The sequence below is a fragment of the Micrasema longulum genome, unplaced genomic scaffold (genome assembly GCF_059751315.1).
Source record: "Micrasema longulum isolate JH-2025_06_02 unplaced genomic scaffold, ASM5975131v1 h1tg000629l, whole genome shotgun sequence".
Taxonomy (NCBI): Eukaryota; Metazoa; Arthropoda; class Insecta; order Trichoptera; family Brachycentridae; genus Micrasema; species Micrasema longulum.
This window is the reverse complement of record NW_028277825.1, coordinates 354,227-374,714: the sequence shown is the minus strand read 5'-3', so window position 1 is coordinate 374,714 and position 20,488 is coordinate 354,227. Positions and strand designations below refer to the sequence as shown.

The 20,488-nt window shown below is 32.4% G+C and overlaps 1 protein-coding gene across 3 annotated transcripts in view; it reads right to left on the bottom strand.

Annotated features, from left to right (window-relative positions):
* The window catches only part of LOC148280034 (uncharacterized), a 176,253-nt gene that overhangs the window by 82,287 nt on the left and 73,478 nt on the right, over positions 1 to 20,488 (bottom strand). For all 3 annotated transcript variants that reach the window (XM_088229027.1, XM_088229029.1, XM_088229028.1), the window contains exons 5-7: positions 17,878 to 18,179; positions 16,888 to 17,268; positions 47 to 16,801 (exon numbers count right to left, since the gene is read on the bottom strand). In XM_088229027.1, coding sequence (XP_088085153.1) covers positions 47 to 16,801; positions 16,888 to 17,268; positions 17,878 to 18,179 — 17,438 coding nt within the window. The remainder of the gene's footprint in view (positions 1 to 46; positions 16,802 to 16,887; positions 17,269 to 17,877; positions 18,180 to 20,488) is intronic.

The window sequence follows — 20,488 nt, the reverse complement described above, 5'->3', positions numbered from 1 at the left end:
TTTATTATGAGTTCAGATATTTTACAAAAATCTTTTGATCACTCACCTTTAATTGATCTAGTAAAGGTAGGTGGTATTGGTGTTGTTTCAAAACCAGCATAAACCTTGAGTGACGCCGAACACGACACAGTACCATTTTCATTAGTCGCTGTACATGTATAATCCGCAGAATCAGTAGGAACAGCATTTAGTACTTCTAATGTTGTCAACCCATCGCTATATTTTGTTTTATATTTATTTTGGTCATTTAATAATATTCCATTTCTAAACCATTCTACATTTGGCTCCGGTGAGCCTAATACACTACACGTTAACTTTACTCTGGATCCTTCCACAGCAGTTCTATCCGTTAAATGTGTACTAAAAACAGGTTTCTTTTTAACATCTCTAGGGCCAGGAGTACTTTTTTGACGCGACGAAGAAAAATTTGCTGATGAATTTGATAAAATAGAAGTACTTTTTGCTGTTCTTGATAAATCGTTTGAAGTCTTTTCAGCTCGGTGTATTGTCCTTTCTCTAGATATGGTTTTTTCATTCCCGACTTTTCCATTTTTATCTTCGACCATAGTTTTAGATTTTAACGTAGATATTTCTAGTTCCTCATCAATTTTCTTGTAGTATTTATTAGAATTTAAAAATTGTGACTCTTTTTCTAATTTATCTTTATCCAAATTATTTTCACGTGATTTTTCGGCATCGGCATTTTTATCAATCTGTCGTTCTTTGTCACCCTTGGGATGTTTTTCAAAATCTCTTTCATTCCCTTTTTGGTTTTCTTTAATAATTTCTTCGGATACTTCTTTTACTGTACTATTTTCATTTTCTTCTTGATGCATTTTTTTACCACCTGTTCGTTTTTTATTTTCTTCCCGTTGTTTATTTTCTGACTCATCCTTTTTTGTAGCACTTTCGTTCAGAAGGTGTTTCTTTTGCTGATTTTTATCTGCTTCGTTTATTTTATGTTTTTCTTCTTCTATTATTCTACGATTTGTTTCCTCATTGCGCTGTTTTTGTTCTGCTTCTTGATTTTCTTTGAAAAATAGCTCTTCTTCCTCTTTCTTCTTCTGTTTTTCCTTTTCTTCTTGTTGTTTTTTCTCAATCTCTTCCCTTTCTTTTTTAAGTCGTTCTTCTTCTTCACGTTGTTTTTGCTCCACTTCTTGTTTTTCTTTCAGAATCCGTTCCTTTTCTTCTTTTTTTCTCAGTTTTTTCTTTTCTTCTTGTAATTTTTTCTCAGCCTCTTCTCTTTCTTTTCTAAGTCGTACTTCTTCTTCCTTTAATTTACGTTCTTCATCTTCTTTACGTTGTTTTTGCTCTGCTTCTTGTTTTTCTTTAAAAAGTAGCTCTTCTTCCTCTTTATTTTTCTGTTTTTTTTTTTCTTCTTGTAGTTTTTCTTCGGCCTCATTAATTTCTTTTTTAAGTCGTTCTTCTTCTTCACGCTGTTTTTGCTCCGTTTCTTGTTTTTCTTTCAGAATCCGTTCCTTTTCTTCTTTTTTTTTCAGTTTTTTCTTTTCTTCTTGTAATTTTTTCTCAGCCTCTTCTCTTTCTTTTTTAAGTCGCACTTCTTCTTCCTTTAATTTACGTTCTTCATCTTCTTCACGCCGCTTTTGCTCTGCTTCTTGTTTTTCTTTTATGAGGAGTTCTTCTTCCACTTTCTTTTTCTGTTTTTCCTTTTCTTCTTGTAGTTTTTTTTCGGCCTCATTAATTTCTTTTTTAAGACGTTCTTCTTCTTCACGCTGTTTTTGCTCCGCCTCTTGTTTTTCTTTTAGTATTTGTTCCTTTTCCTGTTTTTTTTTCTGGTTTTCCATTTTCTCTTGTAGTTTTTTCTCAGACTCTTCTCTTTCTCTACTAAGTCGTTCTTTATCTTCTTTAATTTTACGTTGTTTATCTTCTTCACGTTGTTTTTGCTCTGCTTCTTGTTTTTCTTTTATAAGGAGTTCTTCTTCCACTTTCTTTTTCTGTTTTTCCTTTTCTTCTTGTAGTTTTTGCTCCTTTTCATGTTTTTCTTTGAGTAATCGTTCTTTTTCCTCTTTCTCATTCTGTTTTTTCTTTTTTTCCTCTAGTTTTTTCTCAGCCTCTTCCCTTTCTTTTTTTAGTCGTTCTTCTTCATCTTTAATTTTACGTTGTTCGTCTTTTTCACGATGTGCTTGCTCTGTTTCTTGTTTTCCTTTTAAAATTAGTTCTTCTTCCTCTTTCTTTTTCTTTTCTTCTTGTACTTTTATCTCAGCCTCCTCTTTCTCTTTCCTCAGTCTTTCTTCATCTCGTTCTTTCTGCTCCGCCTCTTGTTTGTCTTTCAATACTAGTTTCTCCTCCTCTTTTTTTTTCTGTTGTATCTTTTCTTCTTGTAGTGTTTTCTCGGCCTCATCCTTTTCATTTCTCATTTTTTCTTCTTCGCGTTCTCTTTTCTCCACTTCTTGTTTTTTTACAAATATTCGCTCATCTTCCTCTTTAATTTTCTGTTTTTCTTTTTCTTCTAGTAGCTTTTTCTCTGCCTCTTCATTTTCTTCTCTTAGACGTTCTTCATTTGCTTTTATTTTACGTTGTTCATCTTCTTCGCGCTGTTTGTACTCTGCTTCCTGTTTTTCTTTTAATATTCGTTCCTTTTCCTCTTTTTTTTTCCTTTTTTTATTTTCTAACTGTAGGTTTTTCTCAACTTCTTCCTTTTCTTTCTTAAGTTGTTCTTCTTCATCGTTTATTTTGCGTTGTTCATCTTCTTCACGCTGTTTTTGGTCTGCTTCTTGTTTTTCTTTTAAAAGTAGTATTTCTTTTTCTTTCTTTTTCATTTCTTCTTGCAGCTTTTTCTCAGCCTCATCCTTTTCTTTTTTAAGTCGTTCTTCTTCATCGTTTGTTTTGCGTTGTTCATCTTCTTTACGCTGTTTTTGCTCTGCTTCTTGTTCTTCTTTTAAAAGTAATACTTCTTCTTCTTTCTTTTTCTTTTCTTCTTGTAAGTTTTTCTCACACTCTTCTTGTTCTCTACTAAGTCGTTCTTCTTCTTCTTTAATTTTACGTCGTTCATCTTCATCACGCTGTTTGTTCTCAGCTTCATGTTTTTCTTTTAATAATCGTTTCTTTTCCTCTTTCTTTTCCTGTTTTTTCTTTTCCTGTAGTTTTTTCTCAGTCTCTTCCCTTTCTTTTTTAAGTCGTTCCTCTTCATCGTTTATTTTGCGTTGTTCATCTTCTTCACGCCGCTTTTGCTCTGCTTCTTGTTTTTCTTTTAAAAGTAGTAATTCTTCATCTTTCTTTTTCTTTTCTTCTTGTAATTTTTTTTCAGCCTCTTCCCTTTCTTTTTTAAGTCGTGTTTTTTCATCGTTTATTTTGCGTTGTTCATCTTCTTCACGCTGCATCTGCTCCGCTTCTTGTTTTTCTTTTAAAAGTAGTATTTCTTCTTCTTTCTTTTTCATTTCTTCTTGAAGTTTTTTCTCAGCCTCTTCCCTTTCTTTTTTAAGTAGTTCTTCTTCATCATTTATTTTGCGTTGTTCATCTTCTTCACGCCGCTTTTGCTCTGCTTCTTGTTTTTCTTTTATAAGTAGTAATTCTTCATCTTTCTTTTTCTTTTCTTCTTGTAATTTTTTTTCAGCCTCTTCCCTTTCTTTTTTAAGTCGTGTTTTTTCATCGTTTATTTTGCGTTGTTCATCTTCTTCACGCTGCATCTGCTCCGCTTCTTGTTTTTCTTTTAAAAGTAGTATTTCTTCTTCTTTCTTTTTCATTTCTTCTTGAAGTTTTTTCTCAGCCTCTTCCCTTTCTTTTTTAAGTCGTTCTTCTTCATCATTTATTTTGCGTTGTTCATCTTCTTCACGCTGTTTTTGCTCTGCTTCTTGTTTTTCTTTTAATATTCGTTCCTTTTCCTCTTTCTTTTTCTTTTTTTTATTTTCTAACTGTAGTTTTTTCTCAACCTCTTCCTTTTCTTTCTTAAGTCGTTCTTCTTCATCGTTTATTTTGCGTTGCTCCTCTTCTTCACGCTGTTTTTGCTCTGCTTCTTGTTTTTCTTTTAAAAGTAGTATTTCTTTTTCTTTCTTTTTCATTTCTTCTTGCAGCTTTTTCTCAGCCTCTTCCCTTTCTTTTTTAAGTCGTTCTTCTTCATCGTTTGTTTTGCGTTGTTCATCTTCTTTACGCTGTTTTTGCTCTGCTTCTTCTTTTAAAAGTAATACTTCTTCTTCTTTCTTTTTCTTTTCTTCTTGTAATTTTTTTTCAGACTCTTCTCGTTCTCTACTAAGTCGTTCATCTTCTTCTTTAATTTTACGTTGTTCACCTTCTTCACGCTGTTTTTGCTCTGCTTCTTGTTTTTCTTTTAAAAGTAGTACTTCTACTTCTTTCTTTTTCATTTCTTCTTGTAGTTTTTTCTCAGCCTCTTCCCTTTCTTTTTTAAGTCGTTCTTCTTCATCGTTTGTTTTGCCTTGTTCATCTTCTTTACGCTGTTTTTGCTCTGCTTCTTCTTCTTCTTTTAAAAGTAATACTTCTTCTTCTTTCTTTTTCTTTTCTTCTTGTAATTTTTTTTCAGTCTCTTCTCGTTCTCTACTAAGTCGTTCATCTTCTTCTTTAATTTTACGTTGTTCATCATCTTCACGCTGTTTTTGCTCTGCTTCTTGTTTTTCTTTTAAAAGTAGTTCTTCTTCCTCTTTCTGTTTTTCCTTTTCCTCGCGTAGTTTATTCTCGGCCTTTTCTCTTTCTTTTCTCAGTCGTTCTTCCTCTTCTTTTATTTGGCGTTGATCATCTTCCCTTTGTTTTTGCTTTGCTTCTTCCTTTTCTTTTATTATTTGCTCTTCTTCTTCCTTGGCATTCTGTGTATCTTTTTCTTCCTTTAGTTTTGTTTCAGAATCATCATTTGCTTTTCTCGATCGTTCTTCTTTTTCTTTTGTTTTACAGTTTTCTTCTTCTTCACACTGTTTTCGATCTGTTTCATGCTTTTCTTTCAAAAGCAGTTCTTCTTCTTCTTGTAATTTTTGTTTTTCATTTTCTTTACATAGTCTTTTCTTGGCTTCTTCTTTTCCTTGTCTTATTTGCTCTACTTCTTCTTTTATTTGACGTTGATTATCTTCTTCACACTGTTTTCGCTCCGATTCTTGTTTTTCTTCCAATACTTTTTCCTCTTCTTTTCTAGTTTTTTGTTCTTTTTCCTCTTCCAATAGTTTATCCTCGGCCTTTTCTTTTTCTGTTTTTATTTCCTCTTCCTTTAATTTAAGTTTTTCATGTTCTATGTTCTCTTGTGTCTCAGCTTCTTGATTATCATTTATAATAAGTTCCCCTTCCTCTTCCGGTGTCCGTCCTTTTTTATCTTGCTGTTTTTTCTTAGCAGCTTCTTTTTCTTTTGTTTTAAGTTTTTCAACTTCTTCATGCTGTGTTTTCTCTAAATGTTTTTCCATTTCTTCCGTCATTTTTAGTATTTCCATTTCTTCTTTTTGTTTTTTCTTTTCCTCTTCTGTTTCTTTTATTAGTCGATCACCGTCCTCTTTAATTGGATTGGTTTGCTTTTCTGCTTGTATTCTTTCAGCATTTTCTTTCAATAAATGTTCCCCATTTTCTATTAAATTTTCGTTTTCTACTCCTTGTGTTCCCTCAACTTCTTTTTTATCTATTAAAATACACATTTCTTCTTCCAATATACGATTTTCATCTTTTTGTTTTTTTTTATCCGCATCATCATTTAATATTATTTCTTCTACTTCCTTCATTTCGTTTTCTTTTTCTTGGTGTTCGTTTTTCTCGTCTTCGTTTATTGTTAGTCGCTCTTCTTCTTGACGTTTTTCGTCATTATCTAGCTGATTTTTCTTTCCTTCTTCTTTAGTTTTATCTTTTAACTTTTCCACTTCCGGTTTTATATTCATTTTTTCTTCTTGGTGTGGTCTTGGTTCTTCCTTTTCTTTTGAAGGGCTGACTTCTTTGTTTAATATTTCATCTTCCATTATTTTATGGGTTTCTTCTTGTTCTTGCCGTTGTTTCTCAACCTCATCTTTTTCTTTTATTATTTGATTGTCTTCTGTTGCTTTAAGTTGTTCACTTTTTTTGTTTATTTCTCTTACTTTTTCCTCGAACTGCTGTTCTTCCTGTTCTTTTTCTTGTTGATGTTTTTTCTCTGTCTCCAGTTTTTCTTTTGCTTGTCGCTCTTCTTCTTCGTTTATTTGCCTTTCTTTTTCGTCTTTTATTTTATCTCTCTCAAATTCCACTTTTTCACTCTCTATTTCTTCTCTTTCTATGAATATTAGTTTATCTTCTTCTTCAACTTCTTGTTTTCCGGTATCTTGTCGTTCTTTTGATTGGGTCTCTTCTCTTCCTTTTAAAAATGGATCCTCTTTATTAACTGTATTTTCTTTGCTTTCTTCTTCTACTTGTTTTCTTTTTACTACAAGATTTTCTTCTACACTATTTGCCTTTTTATTAACCTCATCTTTTTGTTCACCTGTTTCTATGTTTTTCTGCTTAATTTCGTCTTCTTCATAATCTTCTTTTAACGATTCTGCTAATTCGTTTTTACCTAAAATCATTATTTTTGTTTGTTTTATATCAAAATTATTATTTTCGTTTAAATCTTCAAAAAATTTCTCGTTTGCACTGTCGTTCTTTTCATTTTTTTCATTTATTTGTTGTTTAACTTCTATTATCTCGTTTTTATTCGTATTTTTTGTTTCATTTGAAAGCTCGGTTTCTTCTTCTCTGTCTCTTTCTGAAAGCTTTTCTTCAAACTCTTCAAGATTTTGAAGCAGTTTGCTATCTTTTAAAATATTTTGTTCTTTTATTTCTTCTATATCTTTCTTTGGCATTGTTTGATCTATTTCAATTTCTCCAATATTTTTGATATTTTCAATTATCAATTCTGCCTGTTGATCATTTATTTTAATTGTGTTGTTATTGTCTTTACTTTGTTCTTGATCTTTTTTATCTATAATATTTAAGATTCCTTCTTGTTCTTGATCTTTTTTATCTATTATATTTAAGATTCCTTCTTTTTCGTTTAGAGTAAGATTTTCGACATCCAAGGTTTCTCCTGTTATACTTGTTTCATTAATTACACTCACTGTATTCTGGAATTCTTGAGTTTCGAGTTCAATATCTTTTGATTGTAAAACAACATGAAGATCTTCACCAATGGTTTGGGATATTATATTATTAAAATCTTTTATTTTATCCTCACTATTTGAAAAATTTAAGTTATTTATATTTTCAGCACATTCTAAACTTACTTGTTCATTCGTTACTTCTTTATGGGACTTATCAATATTTTCGCCTTCAAATAAAATACTGCCATACTCGTCTGTTTCAGAAATCAGTGGGTTTTCTTCAATGTTATATACATTCATTTGCGTTTCAGTATGTTGATAACTTTGCTTTCCAAAACATTCGTCCTTATCAACATTTTTGTCCAATAACTGACTATTTATTTCAAATTCAATGCTATCATTTTTACCGAATTCCATAGTGAAATCATTATTTTTAACACATTCTACAATGTATTCTGAATCGTCTTTTCTTTCAGTAAATTCTTTGTTCATTTTTTCTTCAGCTAATTGTATAGTTGCAGTAATATGTTTTTCTGCTGCACTTAGGGGATTTTCTAGTAATTCTAAACACATAACATCCGTAGAGTCGACTAACAATATGCTATTTTTCAAACAATGAATATTGTTTTCTAGAGATTTCATCATTGATAAATCTTCCCTTTTAAAATTAATGCTCTCGGGGTTGAAATACGTTTCCTCAATTTTTAACAGGTCTTGTTGCAAATTTAATATAGGTTTAACTAATGACTCTGTTCGCAAAATGTCATTAGATACGACATTTTTATTATCAAGGTCAGCTATTTGATTTTGGACAATTGCTAAGCATTCTTGTAATTTTTTGAAAGGGTCTTCTGATTGCATCGTTTCAAGCAAATTTTCGTTCATTTGTGTTTCTTCAATGTCTTTTTTGTTTTTATTACTTTCTATTAAATACAAATATAAACTATTGATTGGACTTGCCATAGATAGTAACGTATTACTGGAGACAGTTTGATTTAAACTTGTTTCATTGAAAATTTTATCCACTATGTTGTGTAAATTATTCGTATACTTTTTCAATTCTTCAAAACTAGCATTTTGGCAATTTTCCTTGTTTAACTCACACAAAGTTTTTTGAATAGTACTTAATGTAATTAAAACATTAGATGTTTGAAGAGTCAGTTCATCGCTTTGCTGAGGTTTACTAGTAGACAAATCAGCATTATTTATTTTATCGCAAATTTGCACCAATGGCTCTGAAATCGAGTGAAGTACAATAAGCGTTGAGTTCTCAGAATTGTCTAGTTTAGAAGATACTCGTGTATTTTCAATATATTTAATGAATTTTTTTATAACTTTGAGTGGATTTATTACATTTTTTTGTCTACAATAGTAGTTTATTTTATTTAATGTTTGGTTCATACGCTGGGAGCTGAGTTTTATTATATCCAGTGATTGATTTAATGATAGTTTAATTTCTGTGTTATTTATTTCATTGAGTTCATTACTTTCAAACCGATCGATTGATTTCTGAATTTTTTCAAGAATGTGAGACAACTCCTCTTTGTGAGATACGATGTAAGCTAACGGTTCTTTAAAAATCTTTTGAGCTCTCATTACATAAGACTTTATTTCTTCTATTTTTGCAATACACATCTTATTATCGAAAGTCTTTTCAAATTTTTCAATATTTGCAAAAATTTCAATCGTGTCTTGAAAGGCTTCTCGCTGCCCATCAATCTCTTTATCAATTAACAGCGAACCTAATTCCACATTCGCTTCAGATGACAATCTCAAATCTTCTCTTTTTGAGGAATCAACAGATTCAACCTGTTGAATGTGGACGACATGTTGTTGAACTACATTTAAGCACTCTGCTAAAACAGAGCAATTGGAGAAGTTCTTTAATGTTGCATTTTCATCGAGAACTTCGTTCATAAGACTTTCTTGTGTAACTATAATACCGGTATATAAATCTTGTAAAGGTTTCATCACAGACGCGTTACAATATTTATTGAGATCTGTCAATAAATCTAATGAATCGGTAAGAATTATGTTCTCGACATTCGTAATATTTTTAAGCAAATTTTGTAAACACACAGAAAATTTTGCTTCATCATTATTTTTTCCGCACTCGTGTTCTGGAAAACTATCGCAATTTTCCCATGTTCGTTCTTCTTGCAAAATACCGATTGATATTTTAAGATCATTCAACGGATCAGCTAATGTTTTCAACAATATCACTTGAGCTTCTTCATAATTATAAGGGTCTTCATAAATTTCTTCAACAGTTTCATTTAATACCACTTCATCTTTACTTTTATTATTTGAATTTTGTTTATTATTTTTCTGTTTTAATGAAAGAAGTATATTTTGAGTCTCATCAATAGAAGTTTCCACTGTACATATACATTTCAGAGCATGTGAAAGTTTATTGTCATCGTGGGTTTCAGCAGATAAATTTTCTTTGAGACCATTTATTAGTCTACCAATTTCTTCCAATGGTTTTTCAAAATATTCTAATTGATCAGCATCATTTACTGTTCCATTCAAAATTAATGAAACCATTTTCTGTAAAGTTTCTTGTTTTTTCTTAAACTCCGTATTATCTAATGATTGATCACATATCAAATCCAAGGCTTCTTTTAGATTATCAAGTGGTTTACATATTTTAACAATAAAATTATTTTTATCACCGGTTTCAGCAACTGGTGAAGTATTTATAGGTTCTATATCATATTTTATTGACGTTGCTGATTCATTAGCTTCTAAGGATGTTATCAACTCTGACACAATATTTACAATCAATTCTTGATTCGGTAAACAGTTTTGTGATCCGTCTTGCAAAAAAAGAGTTAAATTGTCTCTTACATTATAAAGACACTGTTTTAAATCTTCTGTTTGTAGTACATCTGCGTGAGAATATTTTTCTTTAGACGTGTTTTCCTGGGTGATGCAAATGGACTCCAAAAGATTTACAAATGATACTTCAACAGCAGTTTTACGGGTGCTGACGATTGCATCCGTATTTCCTATAACTTGTAGACATGGTTGTACTGACTCTATTAATAATCGAAGATTCTGGAGTGGTTGCAAATATTTTATTTCAGATCCTGAATCTGATCCACAATGAGCCAATTGATCCAATTTGAGCTCCCCAGAACCTGCGGCATTTGTTGGCTGCATGTGTGTTAGTTCTTTATTTGAATGTATATCATCACTAATAATGCAACTATCAAATGCACTATCACTGAATTGCTCATCCAATTTATTATAACACTCGTGAAGAGTCTCTATAGCATTAAATACGTTGTGAATTAGCTCTTTATTTTTACAAGTTTCATAAGTAATATTTTCTTGAAGTGAAATCACGCACTGGCGTAATGTATTTAGGGTTTTATTTAGAGCGTCGGTATTTTCATCCACGTTTGTAATTTCAATATTAATATTTGTTTTCAACAGTTCTTCTTCAATTTCTGTTAGATTTATTACAAAATTGTCTATCAAAATCGGACTTTTGTGTGAAAACGAAATATTACTCTCATGTGTATTATTTTCGGTAATAATTTGCTTTTGTATTTCACTAACAGCTAACTTAAGAACAGTTAAAGGTTCACGCAACATAATAATTTGCTTTTGATCGACAAATATTGGAAAAGAATCATTGAACTTAATATTTTCTTTTGAACATAATGATACGTCCTTTTCTAAATTAAAATATTTTTGTTGATTTATCAACAACAAATGATCTTTTACAACATCTGTGAACTTTTCTAATGAAGATAATTGTTCTTGAATATGAAAGTCATTTGACGTATCTTTAATTTTCAAAACAAATTTCTTAAAATCTTTAAAAATTTCATTAATATTTTCTTCATTTATAATCTTTAATTCTAATGTATCAGGAGCAAAGTCAACTGTGCTTTGAATGAATTTCATAATCATCGTTGTTTGTGAATTGAAATCATCTATACTTTGACCGGGTTGTAAAACTTTTTGAATGTCAAATATAGCTGTTTGAAGTTGTATAAATGGGTCAGCTGCTATCGTTGAGTCGTGTAGATTCAATGGATACTGTGCAGTATTGTTGATATCAATTTTATTACTATGTAAAGTTTTCTCTCGGAGTTGATGTTCAGTTCTCTCAAGTTTAACTTGTTCGTTCATTAAATCTGTTTCTTCTAACTGAATTATTGTATCTTCTACATCATGAAGAGAGTCTTTTAATGCTTTAAAACAAGAAGTATTTTCTGGGCTCAAGCCTTTCTCCTCAATAATAGAGATACTATCTTGTAAATTGTGAATAGAAGTTTCTACATTATTTATTAACGATATTTGTTTTTCTAGAGATGAGTTTTCATCGTCGAGAATCTGTTCTTCTATTAAAGTTAATTCTTTTTGGAATTCCATTATGGGTTCCGCGTATGATTCTGCAATTGATAACTCAGCAGTCAAAGTATCTTCATCTGAAGGTTGTAGTAATTGTTTTTGTATACTAGCTAAACATGTTTGTAAATGTTTAATGGGCTCACTTAATTTAGAAATTTCAATTCCACATTTATCCGAATATTCATCATCCTTCGACTTTCCTAATATTGCAAAATGTATATGTTTTAATGGGTTTGCAATGGACTTAAGTATCTCGCAACCTACGAACTGTTTATTTTGCAGGCTAACTTCGCTAACAATACCTTCTAAAACATGTTTCAAATCGTCAGTTGCCGACAGTATTTCTTCACCGTGAGAATCTAAAATACAATCACTAAATGAAGACAGTGTATGAAATACGGCATTCAGGGGTTCAATAATGTCAAAAGATTGAACCAATATATCTGTATTTACAACTGAATCCGACGAAAGGTTAGCCAATTCAAATTTGTGACATATTTCTCGAAGTGGAACAATTATGGATTCCAATGTTGAAAATTGTTGTGAAACTGATTCAGGTAATATTTCAATCTGTTTTGTGAATTTCTGAATTTCATTCATTGGTCTTACGAAATCTAAATTTTTACTGTAACCATTTATTTTGAATATCATTTCTCTAACATTCATGATTTGATTTTTTATTAAATCCATAGAAGATTGTAGTGATGCTTTAATGTTTTCATTTTTAAACGATTTTGTCAATTCATTAATCTCAAAATCATCTATGTGTTTTTCAATCGAAGAAAGTATTTCAGCTATTTTGTTTTTGTTGGACAGTATTTGAGGTAGTGGTTCACAAAGGATTTCTTGTAAATGTTTAACATTCATTTTGATTGTTTTAAGTTTATCCAGAGAAATTTCACTACCCGCACTAATAGTAGCTGAAGATTTTTCTATGTTTTCAAATATACTTATAGTGTTCTCTATAACGTTTCTTTGGGCGTCGATTTCCTTTTCTATAAATTCTTCAGCATATTCTTCAAAGTCTTGATCAGATTCTAAATTTAATTCAGAAGCTTGAGTTAAGTCAACTAGTTCGTGTTGTTGAAGACCAGCAAAGCATCTCTGTACTGTTTCTAAACATTCTGCTAATGTTGCTGTGTACGTAAAATCACCCAATGATTTCTCGTCGTCTTGAGGCTCATTTACTAAATTTTCTTGTACTGCCGCAATACATTTGCTTAACTCCTGAATTGGTTTATTTATTATGTTTACAAACTGGGGTTGTTCATTAAATTCCATAGGGCCAGCTGATTCAATAAATATTTCTTTCTGTACATTAGCAATTCCATGTAGAAGATCCTGTAATAAAATAGTAAGCTTATGCGTTTTATGTTCTTCAATGTTATTTGTAACTAGCTCATCATAAGTTTCCCAAATTTTTTGCTGCTGAACAGCACCAATAGCCTGTGTTAGATCTTGAAGTGGTACTGCTAACGTTTTCAGTAGAGAAATATCTGTTGCAGTAGAAATGTCACATACGTTATCGTAGAACAGGGGTACTTCTTTAACAGCCAAGTTATCTTTTTGACTTGACATTAGTACATCACTAAAGTACTCTGTTTTTAGTTGTTCATTTTTATGTTTATCTATTCCTGAAATAATATTCAGTTTCGTCGTATTTATTATTTCTTCCAACCGTAAAACTGATTCTGTGATAGAATTCAGCTTTTTAAATGAATTATCGTCTAAATTTACTTCTGAGAATACATCTCCATTTTTATTGTCAAAGGAAGTTAGTAACAATTTTAATGTTTCTAAGTGATTTTCTATCTCATTTAAATCACCGGGAGATATAAATTTCAGACTTTCAAGGTTTTCTGAAAAGTATTCTTGCTTGAGATTGATTATACATGCTGCTAATTTTTTTAACGTGGGAGGAGGGCATCGCTCAAAGTCATCGTAATTGACATTAACGTATTCTTGCAAAAAAAATAAATTTTTAAGAATATTTTGTATAGTTTTTGGACTTTGAATAATTTGGTGGGGCTCTAAAAACTCATGTGCATTCTCCAAAGCAACATCAATATGTGTTATTTGAGTACAATCAATAATGCCATGTTTTGTATCGGCGTTTGACTTAATTGCAGATATATCTTGCATAGTTGACATATCATCTCCAACTTCTATGGCAAATTGTTGTTCAATTTCTACTAAGCATGTGTTTAAATTTCTTAAAGATTTTGCTATTGTAGAATTTGCAACAAAGGTTTCCAAACTATCTCCAATCTGTGATTCAACATTTTGCTGAATAACTATCAAATTATTGTGGAACTCGTAAAACGGATTTGCTAAAGTATTCAGAGCAGAAATGTCTTTAGAATCTTTAAAACTATCATTGTTTTCTAGCGCTTGTTGACTTAATACATTAAGACTTTGATACAACTCATTTAAAGGCGTAGCTAATTCATGAGTAATAAAAAAATCAGTATTGATATGATAGGGAGTTTCACAAGCTTGCAACTCAATTGCTTCTATTGAATCTCTTAACTCTAACAAAGTGTTTGCTAATTGATGTAGAGAAGATCTGTTTTCTTTTATTGATAAATCTTTCAACGATTCGAAATTCTCAGTCTCCTCTGAGGCATACAGTGTATTTTTTTTGAGTTGTTCAACAATGTTTGTTAAGTAGTCAGAATTTTTCTTTATTAGTTGTTCAGAATCGACAACTTGTGATTGTTTACAGTTCGCGGGCTTATTAAGTTTAATTTTCTCAATAGATAATATTGACGATTTAAGAGCATCGTTCAAATTGTTTGAATCCTTTGTTTTTATTTTGGAAATATTATCACGTAATAGGTCAAGTGATTGATTCACAGATTCAATAAACCGTTCGTTATCATTCTGTTTTATATGATTGAAGCTATTATTTAACATTTCAATAGGTTTAACAAGATTAGATAAAACATCTAGACTGTTGGAGGTTGATAGCTGTACTGCATTTTCCAAAACTTTTGCAAGTTCACTTTGTAAGTCATCAAAAGCCTTTATATAATATGCCTCATTTTGGTGTATTTTGGTTTCAATATTACTTTGAAGTGAAAGCAAATTACGTGCAATATTCTGGATGGTTTTTTGGTTTTCTTCAAACGGTTCTAAATCTTTTATATCAAACTGCTCTCCAATATCAATTAAATTACCTTTAATATAATTGATTGATGAAATTAATTTATCCACAACTTCTTCGGTTAAAAGAGGGTATTGTTCTTCGTTGAACGAATTCAAATCACTTCTTAGTTGTAACATTGGTTGAACAATACTCTGCAAAATAGAAGTATTTATGTTGAACAAGTTCTCGTTTGATTCCCTTACTGCTCCTTCTTCAATAGATTCTAAAGCATTTTGCAGCTCATGTATAGGTTTCGAAATGAGATCCATTACGTAATCTTGAATTTGCGTATCTTTATCTGAACAAACGTTATGTTTGATGGATTCAAGAGATTTTTGCAATTTTAAAACAGGTTTCCACACATTTTGTATTACGGTGGAATTATCTTTAATTTCGGTATTTAATTTACCAGTTGCAATAGTATTTTCATTCATTTCATTAGCTTGTTTTATTAAATTCACTGATTTTATTGAATCTTCTGAAACGGATAAGGCAGTCATGATATCGGTTAAAAGAATATTAATTTCTTGAGTGTTTTTTGTAGCCCAATATTTTTCTTGTAATTCACTTGCATTCTTAATAATCGACAAAACGCTTTGTAAAGGTTTTGCTAGAGTTTCAATGAGACAAACGCTTGTTCTTTGTACTAGAGTATGACTTCCACCTTCAATTTCAACACACTTTTCTATAACGGCCAAGTTTTGCTGTAAAGATTTTAATGCAGGAATAAAAAGCTGAAAATTTTTAAGGCTTGAATCTGATTCAAACGTTTTCTCATTGAATGTTTCACAAATAAGCTGAATGTTTTCAATCGGTGATGTTATACTTGAAATAACCTCTAAACTTTTCATTGCTGTTGCACCAGAACTCATTTGAGCAGATTGCATGATAACTTCCTCTTCAACGTCTTGTAAATGACTCTTCACAACTTTACATATTTTAATTAAAGTACATATCTTTTTGAGAGTTTCGTCCGCTTCTTCTTTATTCGGAATCAGTAAATCAGCATCGAAGGACTTTTCACTTGCTGAACTAGACTTTCTTGAACCTTGGCTACCATGTCGATCTTTTCTCATTCTCTTAGTCTTTCGTGGTTTTTCATGTTTATCGATATCATCTTTATCCGTGTCAAAATTAGGTCCCAAATTTTCTTGTGATGTCTGTTCATTCGTTTTAGCAGTAACAAAAGTCTTTTGATCACTTTCTGATACCGGAATCTCCTCAATTTGTTTATGTTTATCTGATAGTGAACGATCCTTTGAAATACTAAAATAATCTTCTCCACTTTTCATCGATTCGGATTTTTTACGGGGAGGTCTTGCGGGAATATTATTCGGTGCATCATTACAATGCATCACAAGAGGTTCCGTTATCTCTACTGGGAATGTGGTACCCATGTCTTCAATAATAGACATTTCATCCATATCTGCTTCAGTTCTCAAATCGTCTTCTGCTGATGTAAAATAGTCTGGCGATACATCTATTACGATAGCTTCCATCAACAGATTTCCAGAAGTCGACGTTTCTTTCACAAACCTTAATGGTGGGAGCTCTACAACATTCTGCTCTGTAACATTTTCAGATAACTGATCAGCGTACATTTCCACAATTTGCAATGCTTCTTCTTCAGTTAAATCAGGAGTTTCATAAAGAGAAACTGACACTTCCTTTCCATCAAAAGAAAATGATATTTCTCCTTTTTCATCCAATGTTATATCACCAGCTGGTGTATCATAAAGTTGCGAAGTGCGCTCTTCGTGAATAGTTGACAGCGAAATATTTCTATGAAGTTCCGGTTCAGGCTTAGCTGCTTTAACAGTATCTTCGAAACCAAGAAGTGAAGCTGAACTAGCTGCTATTCCCATACAATTTTGAGCTTCACATGTGTACGTTCCTAAACAACAAGTTCCATCTTGCCCAGATATGATTCTGTGAATATCCCCAGGTTTAAGCTCTTCACCATCCTTATACCATTTTAAAATTGGTTGTGGAACTCCTATAACTTTGCACTCTAAATTAACAGCACCTTCCTCTGAAAGAATAGCCCGCAAACTCTCTAAAAAGCGTGGTTTCTTAAAATGTCTCGGAATGACTAATTTGAGAAAACATGATGTTACACTCTGACCAAACTCGTTTGTGGCGATGCATTTCCATTCGGCTTGATCGGTGATCTCGAGTTGGTGGATGTCAAGGTGACAAATTCCTTTGCTTTCTTTTATTGTTCGGTACCGAAGACTCTCGTCAATCGGCTGATCATCTCTATACCAGGCAAGTGATGGTTCTGGCGATATACTCACTAAAATAAGAAAATTAATTTACTAACCCGAACCCATTATGAAAATATGTTTGAAGTTTATTTACCATAATATTATTCAATTATACCTTTAATCGTGAATCTGAAGTCTTCGTTAATTTTAGCTTCTTGACTTTTGAGCGACTGGACAAATTTTGGAGCTTTATTTTCCGAGAAGAGTTGCATTCTCTCCTCATCATCTAATTGGTTCTGAATATCCTCTACTGTGAGTTCAGCTCTGCTGCTAGCTTGGCCCATGCAGTTAGATGCTATACAGCAATATGATCCTAAAGAGTTACTTCCAGTGAGCTGGTACACGTCTCCTGGTCGCAACTCTAGACCATCTTTGAACCAACTGAGTTGAGGAGTTGGAAATCCAACAACTTTGCATTCAAAGGACACCAAGCCTTCTTCTGTCAATACGGCTTTTAGCTCTTCCATAAATCGGGGTTTTCGATAATTTTTCGGAACTATAAAAAAACATTTTTAATATTACTTTCGATTTCAAAAGCGTTATCTTTAAAAGTAATTTCTTCTTAAGTTTAATAAAAACAATAAAAGTACATTAAATCGCTTACAATAGCTGAAAAACTGATAGATACGGAATTCGTACATATAAAATATGCATTTGTCAAAATATCTTCAACATTGGTAACATTATGAGCAAAGTAAGTAAGGTAACGTACGAGTTTACAAAAAAAAATATTTTCTAACGAAATGTGTATGGGTATTTGTAAAAAAAATTGTGGTATCTTTGTAGTTAACCTGTAACATATGATGTTTAAAAAAATAATTATTTGAATATTTCATTATTCATGCAGAAAATTTGCTATTACTTTATAGACAATTAAAGATAACTCTGTCATCATTCCATTGTAATCAAAGCCAAGTAGTATGTATTTTTTTTGTTTGTTTTAATTTTTGTTATTTCCGCTTATATTATCGGACATCGCTAAGACAATTTTTTTATTTAATTCAATATTTATGAAATTCTTTCACCAACTCACAAGACCTGTTACACAAAAAAAGTTGACAAAACTTCTATATCTTTTTTTAAAACTTTCAAATGTGTGAATTACCGTCAATGGCGACGTGACAAGTGGAAACGGCGAGCCTCCCTCCCGCGCCCGTGGCCACGCACTTCCACTCGCCCTCGTCGTCCCACGTGGTGGCGGGCAGCAGCAGGCGCAGGCCGCCCGCGCCGTCCTCGTGCGCCGTCGCGCGCGCGGGGTCGGCGCGACCCGCCTTGCCGTACCACGCCACGCTGCGCGGCCACGGCGGCACGCCCACGCGGCACGCCAGCTCCAGCGGTTCGCCCACTTTGAGGTGCCGGTCCTGCAGCTCCACGATGAACACGGGTGGTGGCTCGGACGATATGGCGCTGGAATTTGAAGAACATTTGAAGAAATTATTGAGTTTTACGAGAACCATAAAAAAAAATGGTGCATGTACATACAAAAAAGGACCTAAAAGTCCTAAAAAAAAAATGTGTAAAATACTAGAGTGTATATAACAAGACGAGCTAATAATTAAAGCCCTTCATTAGAATGGCAAATTCCGGGTTAGATATTAACAATGTTTTCAGATTGGTTAGGAAACACTACTGAATTTTGAAGCTGCGTCTTTGTAACATAGGTATATAACAATTATTCTTAGTGGAATGTCTGTTTCATCCATATACATTTCCAGAGCATGGAACCTACTCGCTTTGGCAGTAAATACCTACGGAGAAGTAGGTATACTAAAATTGCAGCGCTTCTGCTTAGATGCTCAAAATTCCTTGACTGCCAAACCAATTCTTCAAATAGTCAGGAGTTCAATTCCTGGGATTGGATGTACCTATAGGAAAATAGCCACCTTAAAAAAGAAGCTAGAACGCGGCTATAACTAACAGTCAATAGAATGTACAACGATCGGTTAGTAACAAATTTCCTCTATACGATAATTTTGACCTAAAACAGCGAAAAATTTAGGTTTCGGAAAAGGAGTCGCTATAACTTTAGGTGTGTGCTGACTTTCTTTTTATAATGGTGACGGGTCTAGCAGTACAATATTCTGTAATCTGTACATATAAATAAGAAATGCCAGGATAAAGCAGTGGAGGGAACAACTTCAGTAGACAACTTTACTGTCACTAAGCGGAGGTGTATTATTGCAATTCAGACCCCATAACTATTTAGATGGGAATTTCCTACTTCTTTGCCTTGCTTATAGTATTTATTTAGAATACAAACATGCGTACTGGTTAAATGTTTGTACATAGAGACTAATAAATATATATTAAAAGTGAGGCCTCTTATCCAATAACATGTATTCACTTAACTGACGAGACTTACGAGGATTAATTGACATTTTTCACCCCTGAGTATATTTACTACAGTCCATCTAACTGCTCTGACTTTCGTGCAAAGTTGTGGCAGGATAGACAGCTGTCCGACGTCAGAACCACGAAGTGTGGAGGCATCTCGAGACCATGAGCCACAAATTCATCGTCGGCGATTCAAATTTTCAATTTATTATTATTATTTTTGATTTAATTTGATTTTCTTTTAAAAAGTAATGCCCAGTAGGGGAAGGCTTGTGCTAAGGCAGAATAACATATATGTTTATTAATGTACCTCCATACATAATACATACACACACACGTTTGCACCCTTATAAACGTATATACATATACACATATAAACATGCATACATACATACATACACATATATATACACTTATATATACCCACATACACATACAAATATATATATATATTTACACACACACACCTTAATGTCATATTAAAAAATAATGCTTAGTATGGGAAGACTCGTGCTAAGGCAGCCTAACATACATGTTTATTTATATATCTCCATATACGAGTATAATACATACACACTCACGTGTGCACTTTTATAAACATGCATACATTAGGGTGTCCCAGAAAAATTAAAGTTTTATTTTTTCAATGCATACCCTCTAATTTTGTTTGAATGATGTCAAAACACTTATAAATAAAATTTCACGTAAATTAAATCACCGCAACACGTGCCGACTTGCATCGGAACTTGTCAGAACTTACATAGTACGGCGCGCGCGAACTAAGTGTTAATGTGCTTGTTATATCGTGTTTGTTTTTATTAGTGAACGCATTGTTTTCGTTGTGTCAACATGTCTGTGGAGTTACGCAGTTCTAAAAAGGAAATATTTTTGGTTGGGGATATAAAACATCAAATTACAGGTTCTAAACTTTCCTCTAATGGACAAGTGCTGGCGGTTTTATTTTATAATATTCGTAAAGTCAATTTAAGCGTCAATGAAAGTGCAAATCTTACTATTCGTGAGTGCATTATTTATTGGGAAAAGGCACGTATACCGACTAAATCTTTACCTAACTGTGTTAAGAAACTTGTAGCCTTATACCAAGATTGGAGAAATTTGCAAAAAGATGCAAACAAAACTCAAGATGTGTTTGAGAAGCGTCAACAAGAGTTTGTTACAAATACAAAAAAAATTGTTTGATATTGCACATGCCGATGCGCTTCAATTAATAAAGATAAATGAAGATAAGATTTTCTTACAAAAACAGAGAGAACCAGGACGACCCGGTCATTTAGCTGGAGTGAACAAAAAATTGACAGAAAAGGAGAAAAAGGCAAGTCTTAGAAATATCCAGGAGCAAAAGCGGCTGGCCACTCATTTGG